Raw genomic sequence first — 21,870 nt, forward strand, 5'->3', positions numbered from 1 at the left:
TGTATATGGTACAGACGGCAATAGACTGCATAACTCATCTTAGCAGCTCACAATAGCCGCCTGGTGGGCACTGCAGCTACTGCAGCCAGTAAAATAATTTGTGTAGTAATGTCACAAATACAAAATGTATGCAGTTGACACCATTATTTATAGATCTGCCTTATCTTTAGAAAGTGCAATTAAGGACCTTCAATCTGCCTTTCATGTAGTTCAGAAAAATCTTTGTCGATTGAGACTATTAAATGTTGATAAAACTAAAATGATCTGCTTCTCAAGACTTAAGACAGTTGTACGTCAGACAAATGTAAAGAACTTACAGATTGTTACTCTCAATAATAAGGTGATTGAGAAAGTCAATAAATATTCTTGGCTTTCTTGAGAGAAATCTGTCTTTTAAATACCATATCAAGTGCCTTACTAAAAAACTCAGAGTGAAGTTGGGTTTTTTGTATAGAAATAAATGTTTTTTTTCTTTTAGTGCAAGAAAAAAAATCATCCAAGCCGCTCTTTAATCTGTTATTGACTACAGTGATAATTTGTAAATGCACGCAAATAAGTCATCTTTAAAAATGCTGGATTCTGTGAACCATGCTGCTTTACGATTCATCTCTAATTCTGGTTTCCGAACTATCTTCATTACATACCCGTAGAATGGAGCATTGGTATGTGTTTCTTTATAAGGCTATTTTACATCAACTTCCATCCTATCTGTGTTCTCTACTGGCTCCTAGAAACACCAGAACCTGCAGCACCCGCTCCAGCAGCCTGATTATGTTCAATGTTCCTCGAACCAACACTGTATTTGGTGAAAGTGCTTTTAAATATTTAGCTCCTTTATATTGGAATAAACTACAGGATCATTTCAAACTGGAATCCCTCATCAGCATGGACCATTTCAAAAGCAGGATTAAGGACTTTTTAAACTGTCTCTGAGCACTGATCTGCTTTTTTTTTATTTTTAATGCTGTTTTAGCATGTTTAGTTGTGTATCATGTTGAGTTGTGTGTTGTTCTGGTTTTAAATGTGAAACTTGTATGTTTATGCTGCTGTCTCTGCCAGGACTCCCTTGGAAAAGAGATTTTATATCTCAATGGGATTATCCTGGTTAAATAAAGGGTAATACAAAATACAAAAAAAAAAAAAAACACGCTGACCCCCCCTTAATGACGCTACAGCATTCATGCAAAGCTCTCTCTGACACAAGACATACACTTTATAACCATAACAATATATATCTGAAGGGCTAATTTATTTCTTGTATTGCAACAGACTCTCAGATTTCCTGTTATTCTGTACAATTTCTGTAATTGAATAATGTATGCATGGTGAGTACCAGTATGTTACTGGGTCATGATTCAAAATAATTGAAGAACAGAGAGTATCACTAATCTGAAGGTTATTTGAATAACCCTGAGACTTAAAAACATTGAGGAGTGAGGATAGATTCAGATGGAGGGGAAATGCTCATGCGCATCGTCGCTACATTTTGCTGGATGTCCTGCCACCTCAGCTACAGAAAATATTGTTTTTAACACAGTTTTAGTATTGTTTTTATATTTGGAATCACTCATGCTCAGATTTTATTGTTTTTATTTTTGTGAGTGGCAGTGCTCCATCAGGGAGCACAGATCGGTGGCTCCGGGTCTGGTTAGCTCAACTCCACGCATGTGAGGGTACACGGCGGCCAGACCTTCTGCCCTGGAGCCCACGTCAGGGAGGTTGAGTCCTCCGCCCTCCAGCTGTGTTCATAGCACAGCTCGGCCTCCACACTGGTCCTGCAGGCCAGTAGCAACTATCTAAAGAACCACCAGTCTGAGGTCCTCAAGCAGGACTTCAAGTCCATGGTGAACCGCCTGCTAGACACGGGGAAACGACTGATTATTTCCAGCCTGCCTCCGCCAGCAGCACCTGTAGCTTTAAGGATACTGCCTGGGGGAAAATATAAAAAAAAACAACGGCCTGCACCCTAACCAGGAGGAGTCAAGACTTTTATCTACCAACATTGACTGACTGTCCAGTCCTGCACCACCACCACCTCCTGACAAAAACCCAGTGTTAAGATCCCTTACCACAAACGCACAGCAAGCAGAGCTGCCGTCTTACACACCTCTCCACGCTCCCTGTGGAGCACTTTCCAGCTCAGTATCCTATACAAACGCTGTGTGCCTCACGATCATCTACATTAATTCAATCAAAAATGAACAGAAGAGGAGCTATACAGAAAAAACTTGATACAAATCAACACCAAATCTGCGACTATGCAACAATATCAGAAAATAAAATGTGGACTTTTAAACATCAGATCTCTGTCATCTAAAGCTGTATTAGTAAATTATTTGATATCAGATAACCATATTGATTTACTCTGCCTGACTGAAACCTGGTTGTGTCATGAAGATTATGTTAGATTAAATTAATCCACTTCTCCCAGTCATATTAATACTCATATTCCTCGAGGCAGTGGACGAGGAGGAGGCGCTGCAGCTATTTATGACTCAGGCCTTTTAATCAACCCTTAACCTAAACTAAATTATAATTCATTTGAAAGTCTTGTTCTTAGTCTGTCACATTCAACCTGGAAAACTGTGCAGCCAATTAAACTTGTTATATTTCTTTCTGAATTCTCAGAGTTTCTGTCAAATTTATTCCTTAAATCTGATAAAGTAATCATTGTAGGAGATTTTAATATTCATGTGGATGTTGTTAATAATAGCCTTAGTAGGCTACTCCGTTTATCTCTCTATTAGATTTGATTGTTTTAGTCAGAGTGTACATAAACCTTCTCATTGTTTTAATCACACCCTTAACCTTGTTTTGGCTTATGGTATGGAAATCAAAGACTTAAAAGTCTTTCCACAGAATCCTATTTTATCAAACCATTATTTAATAACTTTTGAATTCATTTTACAGGACTTCTCACCTCTGGGCAAAAGTTTCTACACTAGATGTTTATCTGATAGTGCTGTAACTAAATTTAAGGAAGCGATTCCATCTGCGTTTAATTTAATGTACTAATGTCAGTTTCTCTGAAATTGATCACCTTGTTGACAGTGTTGCAGGCTCACTACGAACAACACTCGACTCTGTTGCTGCTTTAAAAAAGAAGATAATGAAACAGAGGAAGTTAGCTCCGTGGTATAACTTACAAACCTGTGAATTAAAACAAGTACCGCGAAAATTGGAAAGTAAGAGGAGTTCTACTAAATTGGAGGAATCTCGCTTAGTTTGACAAGATAGTCTAAAAACATATAGGAAGGCCCTCCGTAATGCCAGAGCAGCATATTACTCATCTTTAATAGAGGAGAATAAGAACAATCCTAGATTTCTTTTCAGCACTGTAGCCAGGCTGACAGAGAGCCACAGCTCTATTGAGCCATGTATTCCTATAACCCTCAGTAGTAACGACTTCATGACCTTCTTTAATGACAAAATTATAACTATTAGAGACAAAATCAACTCGCTTTGCACTAATTTGTCTTCAAACCAGGAACCTTAGAAACAACTGTACGACCTGATATATTCTTGGATTTCTTTTCTACAGTCGACCTTAACAAATTAAACTCTACTATTTCAGCATCAAAGACCTCTACTTGTCTCCTAGACTCTATCCCAACTAGGTTACTTAAAGAAGTGTTACCTTTAGTTAGTACTCATGTATTAGATATGATTAATATGTCTTTATCAGCAGGTTATGTACCACAGTCTTTTAAAGTAGCTGTAATTAAACTTCTTATTAAAACGCCCAGCCTTGATCCAGGGGTCCTAGCCAACTATAGACCTATATCTAACCTTCCTTTTTTCTCTAAAATCCTCGAGAAATTAGTCGCCAATCAGCTGTGTGACTTTTTACATAATAATGAATTATTTGAGGACTTCCAATCAGGATTAAGAGCGAATCATAGCACTGAGACAGCACTGCTAAAAATGACTAAAGACTAGGGATGCTCGATATTGGCTTTTCTGCCGATATCCGATATTCCGATATTGTCCAACCCTTAATTTCCGATACCGATATCACCCGATACCGATATATGTAGCCTTTTTACACCAAAATTCATCACACATCACCTATTATGGAATTAACACATTATGCCTAATTTTATTGTGATGCCCCACTGGATGCATACATAGATGCAACACGGCTTTCCAAATGTAAACACAGTCTGTACAAAATAAGTTATTGAAAAAAGTGCCATTCATTTATTTGTTTGTGTTTTTAGAGAGAATATTTTGCCTCAAACACACTACAGACAACATCACAACAAGGAAGATGCATATCTTCAGTCCAGAGTAGTAAACAAACTTAGTTTTCTTTTTCCAGACTGAGTAACCGGCCGGAACTTGACAAATAATACAATCAATAAATCAGCAGTCAAGCTCAACATGCTAACCCTGTATTGGATCTAACGGATACAGCACCAGAAATTACCTTCTCGACGTGACTGTAAACAATGCTGTACAATTCAGGTCAGCACTGGTCTGAGAAACACTCTGACTGGGCGTTATACAGACATAACGGGGCTCAAGGAACTCCACACGTTTGGTGAATCCGGCATCCTGAACGATAGAAAAAGTTTGTTTCTCGGTGTCGGCTGTTGCTTCTTTTCATCACTTTGCTGCACAGATGTAGCGAATAACTCCGCATTATTCTTCTTCAGGTGGGTGATCAAATTAGATGTATTAAAGGAAGACTCCTTGTTTCCTTCTCTCATAACCAACGCCTTGCAGTCATTGCAAAGCGCACATTCACTGTTAGTAGATGACACTTGGAAATACTTCCAAACCACGGACATCTCATGCACCGGGAGAGCTGAAGCTTGTTAGCCACAGTTAGCAACCTACGAGTGAAGCGTGTTGTTGTTGTTATACGTCATCAAGCACGCGCCTGTAAACGGCCCGTGTTGCATTCAGGTACACTCGGAAATGCTGAAGCCTACAGGACTAACATCGGTTGTAAAAACCAGATACCAATAATTCCCGATATTACAGTTTTAACTCAATATCAGCCGATAATATCGGTGGGCCGATATTATCGGACATCCCTACTAAAGACCTTTTAATAGCTTCAGACAAAGGACTCGCCTCTGTACTTGTTATACTAGATCTTAGTGCTGCCTTTGACACTATTGACCATCGCATCCTGCTACAGAGATTGGAACATCTTATTGACATTAAAGGAACCGCACTGAGCTGGTTTAAGCCTTATTTATCAGATAGAGCTCAGTTTGTACATGTTAATGACAAATCCTCCATGCACACTAAAGTTAGTCACAGAGTTCCTCAGGGTTCTGTCCTTGGACCGATTCTATTCACCTTATATATGCTTCCCTTAGGAAATATTATAAGGAAGCGCTCCATAAATTTTCATTGTTATGCTGATGATACACAATTGTATTTGTCGATCAAACCAGAAGAAACCGATCAGTTAGATAAAATTCAAATGTCCATTAAGGAAATGTAGGTGCAACCGGCACCCAAAGATGATTGTTCATTTCTGGATTAACTCGAACTTTCAGTTTAACTATGAGAAGGCCTCAGCCTTGCTTAGACAAAGGAGAAAAGACTAGGCCCAAAGCCTGGCTGCCTTTGTCTCTGAGGACATGGCCACAAAACAAAGGCCTGCCATGCCTTCTCACCCACAAATCACACCCAGGTGTGATTCTCCAAGGGACCCCCAAACTGTTCATTGGCTGACTTGACCACTGACTATGACATCACCAGGGCCTATATAAAGTGTAAAAACCTGCACTCCCCTCTTTTTCTCCCACTCTCTTCCTCCCGCTCTCTCTCCCGGATCACTCAACTCAACGCGATCCTGCGGATCCAGGAGACCAGCTTCCAGCTGTCCCCTCGGCCCTGAACCTGGCGTATGGCGTAGGCAGCAAAGGTTAACCAACCGGTTATCCTCAACAGAGCACAAGACTGAGCGATCTGAGTTTCCTCTTTTGCCTAAGAGCAACAATAAGACAAGAACCATTCTTCAAAGCTTCCTTCCTGAAACCAGCCACTGGCATCAAGCAACGCAAACATCTCCCATCTCATGGACTGGTAACTAATCACCAACTGGGCATTACTACATGTTATAGGACTTTATGAACGGTTAAATAGAATTGTAACTTTGTCATAAGAACTGAGAGATCAGGCTTTTGGTGCTTTGTGTAACTTAAATGTTCACACCTTCTCTGCAGGGGTCCGAGCCCCCACCTCTCTTCTTTGTCTCTCCCACACACACACACACATGCACGCCCACACACACGGTTGCTGTTAGCTTTAGTTAGTTTATTGTGTTTTGTTTGTTGCATTTATTAATTTGTTAATAAATGTTTGTGTTTACCATATGTCTGTTTATTTAATATTACACAAAGATGAATGAGCCAGCTTCGACTAAGAAAAGAACTTCTAAATCCTTCAACTAATTAAACTTACATTTATCGGTGTTTAACCCTTGATTAGTAGTTTAATATATTTAATGTCTATGACGGTGGTGCCCCGAGGAACTCTGGTTTGACTAGAGTCATTTTTATTATTATCTTTGATAATTATTGGTGATAACTAATATTTCCTTTATTAACGATACGTTTATTGAGAATACTCAATCTCATAATCTGAACGTGAGTCAAGGCCCTACATTTGATTGGTTCTCTGTGTGAAGTTTAAATAAATTAAAGTTATTAATTTTTATTTATTAATTTTCTTTATCAAATATTTATTTTGATAGTCACACACATTGATTGATCCAATTAAACCCAAAGTACCTACAGAAATAAAAAGCTGGATGACCTGCAATTTTCTGATGTTAAACTCAGATAAAACTGAAGTTATTGTACTTGGCCCCAAAGGCCTCCGAAACTCAAAAGCTAAAGACATTGTTACTCTGGATGATGTTGTGTTGTCCTCCAGCACCACAGTAAGGAATCTGGGTGTTATTTTTGATCAGGATTTGTCCTTCGATTCTTACATAAAACTAACAACAAGGACTGCATATTTTCACCTGCGTAATATTGCAAAATTAGGAACATTGTGTCTCAGAAATATGCAGAAAAACTAGTCCATGCATTTGTTACTTCTAGGCTGGACTATTGCAACTCCTTATTATCAGGCTGCTCCAATAAGTCTGTTAAGAGTCTCCAGTTGGTCCAAAATGCTGCAGCTCGAGTACTAACTAAAACAAACCGAAGAGAACAAATTTCTCCTGTCTTTGCTTCTTTGCACTGGCTTCCTGTAAAATCTAGAATAGAATTTAAAATCCTTCTCCTAGCCTACAAAGCTCTTATTGGTCAGGCTCCGTCGTATTTTAAAGAGCTCTTAGTACCGCATTACCCGACTAGATCGCTGCGCTCTGAGAATGCAGGGGTACTTATCGTTCCTAGAGTCTCCAAAAGTAGAGAGGGAGGCAGAGCCTTCAGCTACCAAGCTCCTCTCCTGTGGAACAAACTCCCAAGTGTTATTCTGGAGGCAGACACTGTCCCCATATTTAAGAGTAAACTTAAAGCTTTCCTCTTTGATAAAGCTTACAGATAGGGCTTACAAGCCCTTAGCCATGTTGTTATTGGAATTCAATTTCTCTTAGAGCCTGCATGTACGGGGCCTAAGCTGATTTTGTCATGCTTAATGATGCTGCTATAGGCCTAGTCTGCCGGGCGATAATACTGTTCCTGATCCTCTGAGCTTTTATCCTGTCTGCATCATTCACGTCTCATCAATGCATGTTACTAAGTCAACTCCATGTTTGCACCATAATTATTATTATTGCCATGTTCTGTCACTCTGGCTGTGCCTGTTTCTTGCTGTTCTGCTGTATTAACTGCCATAACTTGTAAGTCATATTCACATTGCTTTAGCTATCACTATCGTTAATGTTACTTTTGTGGTTGCTTGCATCCCTGGAAGTGTGTCTGTCTGTCTGTCTGTCTTTGTGTCTGTCTTTGTCTCTCTCTGTCCATCTTTCCATCCTCCACAGAGCTGGGTCTGTCCGACGTTCCTGCCTGTTATAGGGAAAGTTTTCGTTGCCACCATACTCAATGGGGGAATTGTTGGGTCTATGTAAATCATAAATAAGTCAGAGTGTGGTCTATACCTACTCTGTAAAGTGTCCTGAGATAACTTTTGTAATAAATAAAATAAACATGTAAATAAAATTGAATTGAATAACACAGCTGTACACTACCTGCCCCTGGAAGAGATCAGCATCCTGTAGAGTGATATCTGGCTTGTTCAGCTGCTCGTAGGTGTTGTTCATGTATTTGTTACAGAGCCGTGTCGCCTTCTCTGATGGGATATTGAACAGCACCCTCATCTCCTTTTCTATAGTATCTAGAAAGAAGGGATTTTTAGGGCTTGCTTATTTATCTTTCCTACTTTTACTTTTTTTGTTTCACAATACACATATCATATTGGACAGTGTATGATATCATCTATATCCTTATTTCTAATGCAAAGTTGATTCCATAGGACATTCATGTAGACTCTCACCTATAGTATCAGCTTTACTAAAATGGCGCTTGACAACATTGTCTATATTGTCATTCTCACACAAGTTCAACTCCAGAAAATAGACCTCCACCTTGCTGTGCTTGACAAACATGCCATGTTCAACAACCTGGAGAAGAAGGACGACATTTAGGATCCCGAGCCATAAATGAATGGTCAAAGTAAAAAAAAAAAAATTCTTCAACAGCATTACCTTCCTGACGATGGGTCTCTGGCGCTCAAGACAGCCGTACCAGCTGACAAGCTTGTTCCATGCCTCAGTTGGTACGAGGACATAGTCCAGCTCATCTATAAGGTGCTCTTTCAGTGCCTGAGTCTCCTGGTCTTTAAGGAAACATAAACAAAATGATGACTACAGGCTGAATAACAGTTCTTTTAAACTCTATGTGGTATCTGTTCTCAAGAGCAAGCAAATCAACGTATCTAAGTACCTGAGAACAGCCCGGAGTTATCAATTGGTCCTGGATAGAGGCTACGTTCTCCAGCATTGTACATGTCCCAGCTGTCAAATCCGACATATTTCTTCCATTGTTTGAACCACCGGCTGTCTGTTAGATACCTAAAACAAATAGGTTGGTAACAGTTAATGAGAACCATATCACACTTTGAGGGACGCCTGACTGATTCTTCTGAACCTTTAAATATTTTTTGATCGCAGCATATGTTTATGATATCCAGCAAGGACAGAAAAGAGTTAATAGATGATGCAATGTGTGATGTTTGGAAAGACACTGTACTCATTCTAATGCCAACTCGGAACATTACAGAACACCAAACTGCCTTGGCATTTGCAGATAAAGTAACAGCGAGCTAGTTTGACTTAATCTCCTCCCAAAACGAGAATCTGCTTTAGTTAATAGGCTTGTTAGCAAATATTCACATGACAAGACGCTGAAGTCATGGAACTCTGTTTTGTTTGACGACTGTCAAAACTAATGCAATAGCCTCAAATGGCTGGTTTCTCAGTCTAAGTCAGGTGTATGACATTTAACCTAATTTCCCCAAATCTATGCAACTGCTGTAACGTGCTTGTGGAAAACCATTCAGGTCAGTTTGAATTCCATGGGATAGCATTTCATATTATTGGCATATCATGGAACACTATTTATAAGCAGCAACTGACTAGTAATTCCAACATCTATTTGAGTAGCTGACAGACATACCAATTGGCATATTCTTCCCTCGATGCAGATTTCTTTCAACAAAGAAAGCAACAGAAATTCAGTGTTTCGCCTACCGTCATATTAGGGGGGCGCCCCGCCCTCCCTACAACCCCCCCCCCCCCCCCCCCCTTATTTAAATTTTATTTTCTATGTAGCGCCTGTTGTGAATTCTTCGTTCAGAGACTTTTACTTTGAAATTGTTTGTTGTGAAGTCGCGCTGTATTTCCGTTTCCTGTTAACGCACGCATTTCATTACTTTTCCTGCCGACAATCGCGGTGCAGTCGTCACTGATGATTAAAGTTATGATCATGAAGCACAATAACATGATTTTATGATGTTTTACTGAAGCGTATGCACTGGGTTTAGTCTGTTGATTGTGTTGCTGTAAGACACACGTTTCAGTAATTAGTCTGATCCCAAACTAGTTGCACTAAGTGATAAGCTAACTGGCTAGCTCCTATAGCTGCCTTGTATTCCTGTAAATGTTCAGGTAACGTGGTTCAATGTGATCTTATAACATAAGAGGGGACATTATTACCTTTTGTGTTTAACACTGATGTAGAGAAGATGCAGATTTAATTTATAATGCTGGATATAAGAAATAACTCATATTCATGCATTTGTTTATTTGTGTTTTATTTCAGAAACTGTACATGCACTGACAAGCTTATTCACTGACTGCTTGTATTTACTGTTACCATGCAATCACACCAAAAGCGATGAAGGCGATTAAATCGCCCAGAACGCAAGTTACGCCTCGCTTGCTCACATTTGTCACATTTTTGATCATCGCTTCACCGCGTCTATCGCAGGTAGCAGTCGAACAGAAACTCTCAGAGGAAGTGTGTGGCTGTTGTGTTGTAGTGAGATCAGGCCGTCAGTGATTTAACCTCCGCAGCTGTACAAGAGCTGCCCGATCTCCTGTAGATCAGACCGGGATACGCTTCACTCTGCAATGACGGATTTCTTCTTCTTCTTCTGGATTTCCGGCAGACTAGATGCCTAAAGGCATGTCACTGCCACCCACAGTTCATAGTTATATCCATTTTTTTTATATCCATAGGAACAGTCTGGTTTCCCCCAAGGACTGCAACAATGGCGTCTTTGGTGAGCCCCTGGCTGTTACACGGAGAACTTTGATGACGCTTAACGCAATCTCAACGCTGATTGGCTGTCGTGGCACATCTTCACGCGATGTCACTTGAAAAGTTCAAATTTTTCAACTTCAAGCGACACATCGCTTCGCTCTTATCGCTGGAACACGTCGCCCATCGTGTGTCATTGCATAATTTACATTGATTTTGAATGGCAGTTTGACGCTTTCTTCGCCTCCATCGCTTTTGGTGTGAATGCCCGGTTACTCTGGGAGTAAAAGAGTTAAATCAACCGATGACTCACTGACCGGGGCCCTCTGAGGGCCACAATCACAGAGAAGTCATTTAAGAAGGATAAAGGATATCTAAAAAGCAGAGCCGGCCCTGGGCATAGGCAGTATAGGCAAATGCTAGGGGCGCCGTCAATTGCTGGGGGCGACCCAAACGGGCGGAGGAAAAAACAAAAAAAACAGTATATATGTATATACATTCTTATTTTTACCAGCGCCATTACAAAATATTATATAAGCCCACAGCAACATAACTTAGTAGTGAAGACTATTAAATAATGAAGAGGCCTTTTTTCTGGTTCCTGGCTTTCTGCACTGTACCTGCCCTCCGTGAGGGGGGCGGGTCGAAAGGCCAGTTGCCTGAATCTGACCAGACTGTGACCCCAAGACGAAGAAGATTAATGACACTGTAGCGGAATTATGTCTAAAAGACTGAAACCGTCGGGCGCCCAGGGAAGGAAAAGAAGGAAAGAAGAGGAAGAAAAACGCGAAAAAGATAGAGGTACAGTTACGTCGATGTGATGAAGTAAATGAAATAAATAGTTTAATGATCGTAGTAACCGTTGTTGGAGCAGAGTGTTAGCTTGCTAGCTTACTTTGGACGATAGCAGCATCGTTTACTAATCAATAAATAGCTGAGTCGACATGTGTTAATGTTACTCCACCTTAAATTCATCAGGGACGTTTGAAAAGTTAACGTTATACCTGTTCAGGTCAGTGACGTGCAGTGAGGGTTGGGGTTGGGGAGGCACTGACTCACAAGTCAGATTTACAAACATACAGTAGGATGCCAATAGGATAGGAGGAGAGAATAGGAGCGAATAGGATGCTGAAAACCATTTTAAAACACCAGTGCCACTGTATATTGCAGTATATCTTACCTTTACTTATAAATGACTTCTTGCTTTGACTGAAGGTCCAGCTTTGAAAAATTTCTTAGTTTAGAAATCAAATCCTCCATTTTCAGGGGGACAAATGACAGCTTGTGGCTAAGCTCTACAGCATCGCACAGCACACTTCTGTGTTTACTTTTTGCACACGGGTTAGAGTTCACCGTGACCTGGCTGCAGGCTATCAGGCTGCTCACTATCGCCACCCTCCTTGAGGCAGAGGTACTGCCTGCCTCAGGGCAGCATTTTCCCTGTGGATTTATGTCTTATCATTAAGATGTACATATTACACACATACGTAAAATACATTACTGAACACCATGAAAAGAAGGCGTATGTTTTTAGTACATAAAAGTGTCCTCAACCATCATATTGGAAACATACACAGAAATGGGAACAAGCACGCGCCGTTTGCACGCGTCCCAATCCAGTTTGTGAGTGATTGCGCAATCTGGAGGGAGGCTCGGCTGTCCGTGCCTCACCTCTCGTCTCCGAAGAGACTCCGTTTATTTAAGCAGGAAATACAGAATTTTCTGCGATTTTTACTATAAAAACGGTCAAAATACATTAAGAACCACACCAAAATCATAGTCCAGAGGATAAATATTAATACTTGTGTTATTTTATTATTTTGTTTCTTTTTCCTCTCATGATGCCAGGGGAGGCATAGCCTCACCTGCCTCCCCTGACTGCACGTCACTGGTTCAGGTGTTATTTCACAGGTGTCTACTGCTGGTATGTCAGTTAAAATGCTTTTAGTTTTCCACCCCCTTTGTAATAGTATAGCTGTAAGCCTTTGTTAATTGTGCCGCAGTTATGTTTGTTAAAGTTCAGTGTTTAAGTGCAGTTAAAGTGTAATACTGTTTATACTCCACACCTTAGCTTTCCCATATCATTCATAGACGAAATATACATATTAATTCCACTGCACATTACTGCTTTTTGCTCTCTGGTTAGACTGATGATTGTATTGCAATGACAAAGTTTAATGAATCTCGTCGTATTTTCATTTTAGTCTTATAGCTAACCAAACATCTGTTTGTTATTAAAATGTAACATCCAGCAGTCACATTTCTTTTCTTCTCTCCTCAGATGCACTTTTAAAGTATTTCAGTACCATCCCAAGTGACACAGCATCAGGTGCTCCTGTCCCACCTACCTCTGCACAGCCCAGTGACACAGCATCAGGTGCTCCTGTCCCATCTACCTCTGCACAGCCCAGTGACACAGCATCAGGTGCTCCTGTCCCATCTACCTCTGCACAGCCCAGTGACACAGCATCAGGTGCTCCTGTCCCATCTACCTCTGCACAGCCCAGTGACACAGCATCAGGTGCTCCTGTCCCATCTACCTCTGCACAGGCCAGTGACACAGCATCAGGTGCTTCTGTCCCATCTACCTCTGCACAGCCCAGTGACACAGCATCAGGTGCTTCTGTCCCATCTACCTCTGCACAGCCCAGTGACACAGCATCAGGTGCTTCTGTCCCATCTACCTCTGCACAGCCCAGTGACACAGCATCAGGTGCTTCTGTCCCATCTACCTCTGCACAGCCCAGTGACACAGCATCAGGTGCTTCTGTCCCATCTACCTCTGAACAGCCCAGTGACACAGCATCAGGTGCTTCTGTCCCATCTACCTCTGCACAGCCCAGTGACACAGCATCAGGTGCTTCTGTCCCATCTACCTCTGCGCAGCCCAGTGACACAGCATCAGGTGCTCCTGTCCCATCTACCACTGCGCAGCCCAGTGACACAGCATCAGGTGCTCCTGTCCCATCTACCTCTGCGCAGCCCAGTGACACAGCATACGGTGCTCCTGTCCCATCTACCTCTGCGCAGCCCAGTGACACAGCATAAGGTGCTCCTGTCCCATCTACCTCTGCACAGCCCAGTGACACAGCATCAGGTGCTCCTGTCCTATCTAACTGCTGACTGGCCAGCTCTTCTTACAGACAAAGTAAGAAGAGAGTTAGTACACAGAGGACCATTTCAAACAAAAAACAGTTACACGTTTCCAAAAAATAAAGATGGGAGAAGGTGTCAACATGACTGTTTTAAAAGAGTCTTAGTTAATGGGGAAACAATCAAAAGAAGCTGGATGATGTATTCAAAAAAGAATGATAGCTTGCACTGCTTTTGCTGCAAAATGTTCTCTACAGAAGATTACAAACTTAACAAAGAAGGACTGAAGGACTGGAAAAATGCAAGCCAGTTGCTGAACGCTCATGAGGATAGCCAGGAGCATAATACCCACATAGCAACATGGAAGGAGTTGGAGGTCTGTTTTGCAAAGGGGTTAACAATAGATAGGCAAGAGATGGCACTCGCTGAGGCTCAGAGAAATAGGTGGCGTGATGTTCTCTCTGTTAGGCTAGCTGGTTTTGACCCAAAAGCAGACCAGGTGAGAAACGGATTCAATGATAAGGTTTATTTTCAGTTAGTCCAGAAGAGTCAAAGCTCCGAAGGCACAAAATCCAAACTAAGGTTTTAAATAAACAAAGTCCAACAAGTGTCCAGGGAACAGAGGCAGAGCAATCCACAGAGCAATCGGGTAACAAAGGGTAAACCTCTTTCTGGCAGTGCAAAAAATCAAAACTAACAGAGTGAATCCAATACAGGCAGAGTAATCAGAACAACGACAGAGAAAATCCAAGACAGGCAGTGTGGCAAACAATCTTACAAAACAATCTGACAAAGGACACTGAGAAGGCTGAACTTAAATAGGGAGACAGAGATCAATCATTGGGCAGGAGAAAACAAGGTAACAAGCAAACTAATTGGCAGGACAGGTGTGGACAATAAGTGGTGGAAAAAAAAACAGGGGGAGTGGCGTCACAGCCACAAACACAAAAGCACATGGTCTGCAAACAAAGGCATGGCCAACAGTACACAAACAGACCAGCAGAGTGCACTGGACCCAAAACCCTGACACTCTCGATTGGTGGCAATAATTCAGTCCCTAGCTGAAAAGAAACATGGCATTAAGGGGGTCCACAGATACATTAAATAAACCAGACAATGGCAACTTTCTGAAAGAGGTGGAACTCATGGCCAAATTTGATCCAGTAATGAAGCAGCATGTTGGGAGGGTGGAAAATGGAGCTAGCAGTCACACACATTATCTGGGCAAAACAATCCAAAATGAACTGATAGACTCCATCAGCTCAAAAATACTGGAAAGCATTGTGGATGAAATCAAAACAATTAAATATTTCTCAATTATCCTATATTGCACCCCTGATCTGAGTCATAAGGAGCAGCTGTCTGTCATTGTCAGGACAGTATCACTAGGCGACTTACCACAAGTTAAAGAACATTTCTTGTGCTTTCTTGTGGCAGAGGAGACAACACGGGAAAGTTTGTCTTTGAGAACTGCAGAGGACAATCCTATGATAACGGGGCCAACATGAAGGGAAAGAATAAAGGTGTTCAGGCTCGGTTGCTTCAACAGAACCCGAGAGCTTTTTTTGTTGCATGTGGTGCTCACAATTGTACAGCCATATGGTAGGACATCCTCAACCAAATCCAGCATGTGAGTAAATTATTGCAGTCACCCTCCATGCAGCTAGATGTGGCTGTAGACTTGCTGAAGAAAACCAGAGATTCCATGGCCTGCTACAGAACCACTGGGTTTTCTGATGCACAGACAACTTCAAAGGGGATGTGTGAAGAGATGAACGTGGAGACTGTACTGAAACAACAGCGGTTGAGAACAACAAAAAAGCACTTTGCATACGAGTCTCCAGATGAGCCTATCAATGATGCACTCAGAAGAATGGAAACCACATTTTTTAATGTGGTCGTGGATACAGTTGTCTCTTCACTTGATGAGAGATTTCAGAACCTTGGAGCTGTAAAGGACAAGTTTGGAGTGCTCCTCAACTTCCCCAACGCAGCAAAAAAAGCGTTGCTGCAACAGTGTCAGAACCTGAGCACTGCTCTGACCCATGACAGGCAGCCAGACATTAATGACAGGGAACTTTGTGTGGAAATGCAAAACTTTCCACATTTGCCAGCAAAGAACATGACAGCCATGGAACTCCTGACTTTCTTGCACGAGAAAAAGCTAACAGAGATGTATCCCAACATGTGGGTTGCTCTGAGGATCTCTGCCACTCTTCCTGTTACAGTGGCTTCTGCGGAAAGAAGCTTCTCTAAGCTCAAGCTTATTAAAACCTACCTGAGATCAACGATGGCACAAGAGCGTCTCAGTGGGCTTTCTATTATAGGAATCAACCATACTGTTGGAAAACAGCTGTCATATGATGACATTATAGATGACTTTGCATCTAGAAAGTCAAGAAGAGTAAGGCTGTAAAGTGAGTTTCTTGAGGTGTTGTTGAGACCTTTAATACAGTCAACATGCAGATAGCCCCCTCTGTTGGAATCATGTAAACAGCGGTGTATCAAGAGGTCTCTCATTTTTCTTTACTGGGTGCAATAGTGTGTGCTGTCATATGTGAACTGGTTTCATTATTTATTTTGTGCAATACCATATTTATATTGTATTTTAATTCATATTATGTCACTTGTTTACATGTGCACTATGGGCGAAACTGTTCACACAATCCACTGTTCGGTTCATATCATGGTTTTGGGGTCGCGGTTTTTCGGTTCGGTTGTTTTTTTCTATTTCTTTTAGATTCTAAAAATACCATGTATCAGATCTGTAGCCTAATAATTAAAAAAAAAAATCAGATATTCTTAAGGACATGTCATGCAATCATGCAAAAACTGAAATATTGAGGCGGGTTGCTTAGGGATTACTGTAACAATCTTAAATGAAAGTGAAGTGAGATTTTGAAACAGTGGGAGAGACATTGCTGCATTTACGCATTTATATATTAATTTAGCAAAAAGGTAAGCAATTGTTTGCCTTCTAGGTAATAAGATAATCACTTTTACTTTATCAAATCTTAGAACAAATGAAGAAAATAGGTTTCTTTCACTAAAATACTCACAAACAGCAATCACTGAACTGACTGAAATAGGCTACATCAGGGCTATTCAATTAATTTGGAATTGAGGCCGGTTGACGAAAATGATCCAAAATGGGGAGCTGTAAGAATATGAGCATCACATTAATGGATATTGTAAAACAATGCAGCACATAGGAGTACATACAGTATATGGTCTTTATTTTATCGGTGTAAATATTAGTCATGACCTTAAAGTGCAACAAGCTTGTCAAAAAACAATCCTTGTTGAATGAACAAACCTGTTAACCAGAGGTTTACACTTAATTATTGGACTAAAGTAAAGTTTGCGGCTCTTGTCCTTTACTTGAGTATTTTATTTACATGCTGCTTTATTCTTCTACTCCTCTACAAATCAGTGGAAATATTCTACTTTTTACTCCACTACATTTATCTGATTACTTCAGTAACTAGTTACTTTACCAGGCTGACGAGCACATATGAAACATTAGTTTATTCATCAAAAACTGGACTGACACAAATGAATGTAACATAAATGCAGAGTAGCATGATTTTTCTGAAAATGCCTTCTCAACTTATCCTCTTTACACTCAGATATGGCTGCAGAGTAAACACAGGCTTCACAGAGACAGACACAAAAACTTCCCGGTCCGTTCTCTGGTGAACTGACGGTTTTCTGTGACACTTTTCTTTTTTTCAGAGTAGAAAGAGACATTGATGTGGTGATTTAACCACCGATTTAACCACAGAAAAACAAACCGAGCGGAGCTTAGCGAGCTGTTGCCAAGAGGATTCACAAACCCACGAAGAAGAGCGTAGCAGGAGCATGCGTAGCGCTGTTGCCGTGCGCCTACAGGGAGCGCGTGGAGCAAGTCAACCAGCATGATGGGATTTGACGCGCTGTGTCTCAGCGCTGAGACGGATATGAGAGAGGACAGCGGTCACGTGTACCGAACCGTGACATGCGTACCGAACGGGACGGATTATTTTAATATATATATATATATAAAAGGAGAGAGCGAAAGAGAAACATATATATGTCTAGATAGATAGATAGATAGATAGATGGAAACTCAGACTCCATTGACAGCACAGCAGACTGTTTACAGACACAGGGCATAATTACCGACTAAAAGCAGCATAACGAGCCAACTTTAATATGACACTAAATTATGGAATCATCATCCCGTCTGGTGCAGGGCAAGAAGACATCTCCAACAAAATGAGATGAAAACAAAGTATACGGATGTATACACTCTATACAATCATCCTGTGTGAAGCAGAACATATAACAGAGTAACAAGGCATTATGACTTACATAGGTGGCATAACTGAGGAGAAGAAATGTTAAAATGTCACTGAACATCATAGTGCACAGAGGGTCATTTATGAACGGCCCTCATTTTTTTAATCAACATCATCTACATCTGAGTCTGTCAGGTGTGCTCTTCCTCACTGCATTGGTTGGCACAGGTTTTTCAGTGGTCTCCTAATGCACATAAAGGCCTGTATTTCCTGCTTCAGTGTGCTGGGAATTTCTTTTTATCTGGGCACACAATTACAGCACATTTCAAATAGTTCCACATTGTTTATTCTCTCTTGTGGACTCTGTATGTTCTTAAAAGTGCATCTTGGTCTTATGTTGCCATATTCAGGCTATGTAAATGCATGTTAATACTTAAAACCAAATTCAGCCTCATTGGGTTATGTATTATATTATTACCAGCATAACAGACAGCGTGGAAGAGTGATGCATTAAGTGGGATTTAAAGCTGCACCTCAGTAGGGAACTGCGTCACAAACTGACACTCTTACCATACTATTGTCAAGACATAAATTCAATTCAATTCAATTCAATTCAAAAAACTTTATTTGTCCCTGGGGGGCAATTCAGGGCACACAGAGTAGCAAATAACGACAGTGCAATTATACAAAAACATTTTAACCTAACAACAAGAATAAAGTGTAAGAGAAGAAAAGTGTCGGGATGTTAGTGTGTTAGTACAGGTAGAACAAGTGTCAGGATGTTAGTGTGTTAGTACAGGTAGAATAAGTGTCAGGATGTTAGTGTGTTAGTACAGGTAGAATAAGTGTCAGGATGTTAGTGTGTTAGTACAGGTTAGAATAAGTGTCAGGATGTTAGTGTGTTAGTACAGGTAGAATAAGTGTCAGGATGTTAGTGTGTTAGTACAGGTTAGAATAAGTGTCAGGATGTTAGTGTGTTAGTACAGGTTAGAATAAGTGTCAGGATGTTAGTGTGTTAGTACAGGTAGAATAAGTGTCAGGATGTTAGTGTGTTAGTACAGGTTAGAATAAGTGTCAGGATGTTAGTGTGTTAGTACAGGTAGAATAAGTGTCAGGATGTTAGTGTGTTAGTACAGGTTAGAATAAGTGTCAGGATGTTAGTGTGTTAGTACAGGTTAGAATAAGTGTCAGGATGTTAGTGTGTTAGTACAGGTTAGAATAAGTGTCAGGATGTTAGTGTGTTAGTACAGGTTAGAATAAGTGTCAGGATGTTAGTGTGTTAGTACAGGTAGAATAAGTGTCAGGATGTTAGTGTGTTAGTACAGGTTAGAATAAGTGTCAGGATGTTAGTGTGTTAGTACAGGTAGAATAAGTGTCAGGATGTTAGTGTGTTAGTACAGGTTAGATACAGAGAACATCGTCGGCGTGAGATGTAGAAAGACATGTGTGTATCAGATGTAAGCAGACATGTGAACGGGTGTATATGATGTAAACAGTGTAAACATGCAGTAGACTGTTGAAACAGGTATAAACAGAACTGTAGTGCAGAAAAGATATAAGTGGACAGTGATCGGATTCAGATGAGGTCAGACATGATACATATGTGTAATGAGCAGACGTAAACAGAACTATAGTGCAGTAATAGAGTATAAATATAATATATAACTATAAGCTAGATAATAAAGTGATAGTGGTGCATGGCAGGAAAACAGCAGTCTGAGTATATGCTAGCTCTGTGTAACAGATGAATACTGAAGAATAAAGTGACCATAGTGCTGTGATGGATACAATATAAGACCTGATAGACAGAATAAAGTGGAGTAGTGCATTAATACCATAAATTAACATAACTAACAGAATCAAGTGGACCAGTAAGAACATAGTAACAGAATAAGTCCGGTGTGTGAACATTATAAACAGAGTAAATAAGTGGAGTAGTGCAACAGACCGGAGTAACATTATAAACAGAGGAAATAAGTGGCGTAGTGCAACAGACCGGAGTAACATTATAAACAGAATAAATAAGTGGCGTAGTGCAACAGTCCAGTAACATTATAAACCGAGTGAACAGAATAAGTGGAATTGTGCATCAAACCACTAGTTCACAGCTTTGAGGACAGGAGTGGAGGTAGATAGCCAGTTCACGTGTCCGGCAAGTGTTCAGGGGGGGGTGTCCAGGGGGTGGGGGTGTCCAGGGAAGGTGTCAGGGGTGGGAAGGGGGGGTGATGGTGATCAGGGAGGGTGTCTGGACAGGGGAGGAGGAGGGGAGAAGGGAGGGGTGTCCGGGGGGGAGGGGGTGAGGTGTCCAGGGAGGGTGTCTGGAGTGGGGGGGGGGATGGTCAGAGGGGTCAGGAGTTGAGGAGCTGGACAGCCCTGGGGATGAAGGTTGCTCTTCTCCTCTGTGTCCTGCAGCAGGGACAGCGAAGACGGCGTCCTGAGGGGAGCCACTCAAACGCTGAGAAGAGAGCGTGAGAGGGGTCCTGCATGATCCGACCAGCTAACCTGAGTGTCTGCTGCTCATAGGTGGTCGACAGAGTTTTAACAGGAAGTCCAATGATCTTAGAGCAGACAGTGGCTACGCTCTGCAGGCGGTTTCTGTTCTGGAGGCTGGTGGAGTAGAACCAGCATGTGATGGAGAACGTGATGATGCTCTCGATGGAGTAGTAAAAGGTCAGGAGGATGTTCTTGCTGACTCCAAAGGAATTGAGCTTCCTAAGGAGGTATTTCCGCTGCTGACATTTCCTGAGAATCTCCTCTGTGTTGGAGGAGAATTTCAGCAGGCTGTCGAAGATGGTGCCCAGGTACCTGTACTCCTCAACTGCTCCAACAGGCTTCCCGTGGATCACAGTGTTTGCTGATGCAGCCAGTTCCCTCTGCTTGTTGGAGAAGGTCACCACCATGTCTTTGGTTTTGTTGACATTCAGCTCCAGGCAGGAGCTGTCACACCACTCCACAAACTCCTGAAGAGCTGGTCCGTGGTGCAGAGATGGGCCTGACAGCAGAGACAGGAGGACAGTGTCGTCAGCGTACTTCACCAGATGACAGTTAGGCTGTGTGGTTCTGCAGTCATCGGTGTAGAGGATGAAGAGCAGAGGTGAGAGCACACAGCCCTGAGGGGAGCCGGTTGAGGTGTGTTGGAGGTCGGAGAAGGTGCTGTTGACCAGGACTCTCTGTGAACGGTTGGTCAGGAAGTCCAGTATCCACAGGATTAGCAGTTGGTCCAGATGAAAGAGGGCTGAGAGTTTGTCAGCCAGGATGTGGGGCTGCATGGTGTTAAATGCAGAAGAGAAGTCTGCAAACAGGAGTCTGGCTGAGGTGTTGGGGCGCTCCAGGTGTTTGTGAACAGTGTCTATTATGAATGTTTTTGCATCATCGACGCCCCTGCCAGCTCGATAAGCGAATTGGAGCGGGTCCATCTGGGAGTGGGTTTCCCTGATGATGTGTTGTTTTATGATCCTCTCCATGGCCTTCATCACAAGAGAGGTGAGGGCCACCGGCCGGAGGTCATTCAGACATCTGACGGCACTCTTCTTGGGGATGGGGATAACTGTAGAGTGTTTCCATTGCTGGGGGACTATGCTGCTGTCCATGGATCTTTGGAACAGGGTCTGAAACACGCCCCCTAGCTGCTCAGCACAGTGCTTCAGGACGCGGCCGCTGATGTTGTCTGGGCCAGGTGAGCCGTTCTCCCTTGTCTTCCTGAGGGCTTTCACCACGTCCTCTGCGCTGAAGGTGAAGGCTGCTGAGTCACTGGGCTT

The 21,870-nt window shown here is 41.8% G+C and overlaps 1 protein-coding gene across 6 annotated transcripts in view; it reads right to left on the reverse strand.

Moving 5' to 3' along the window:
- LOC310966177 (ubiquitin carboxyl-terminal hydrolase 4-like) overlaps window positions 1-21,870 on the reverse strand; it is an 89,422-nt gene that overhangs the window by 53,818 nt on the left and 13,734 nt on the right. For 5 of the 6 annotated variants that reach the window (XM_083940031.1, XM_083940030.1, XM_083940032.1 and 2 more), the window contains exons 2-5: window positions 8,922-9,049; window positions 8,684-8,814; window positions 8,473-8,599; window positions 8,168-8,313 (exon numbers count right to left, since the gene is read on the reverse strand). The exons of the other annotated variant lie outside the window; for it this stretch is intronic. In XM_083940031.1, coding sequence (XP_083796157.1) covers window positions 8,168-8,313; window positions 8,473-8,599; window positions 8,684-8,814; window positions 8,922-9,049 — 532 coding nt within the window. The remainder of the gene's footprint in view (window positions 1-8,167; window positions 8,314-8,472; window positions 8,600-8,683; window positions 8,815-8,921; window positions 9,050-21,870) is intronic. 6 annotated transcript variants of the gene reach the window in all.

This window comes from Echiichthys vipera, assembly GCF_963691815.1.
Source record: "Echiichthys vipera genome assembly, chromosome: Y".
Taxonomy (NCBI): domain Eukaryota; kingdom Metazoa; phylum Chordata; class Actinopteri; order Perciformes; family Trachinidae; genus Echiichthys; species Echiichthys vipera.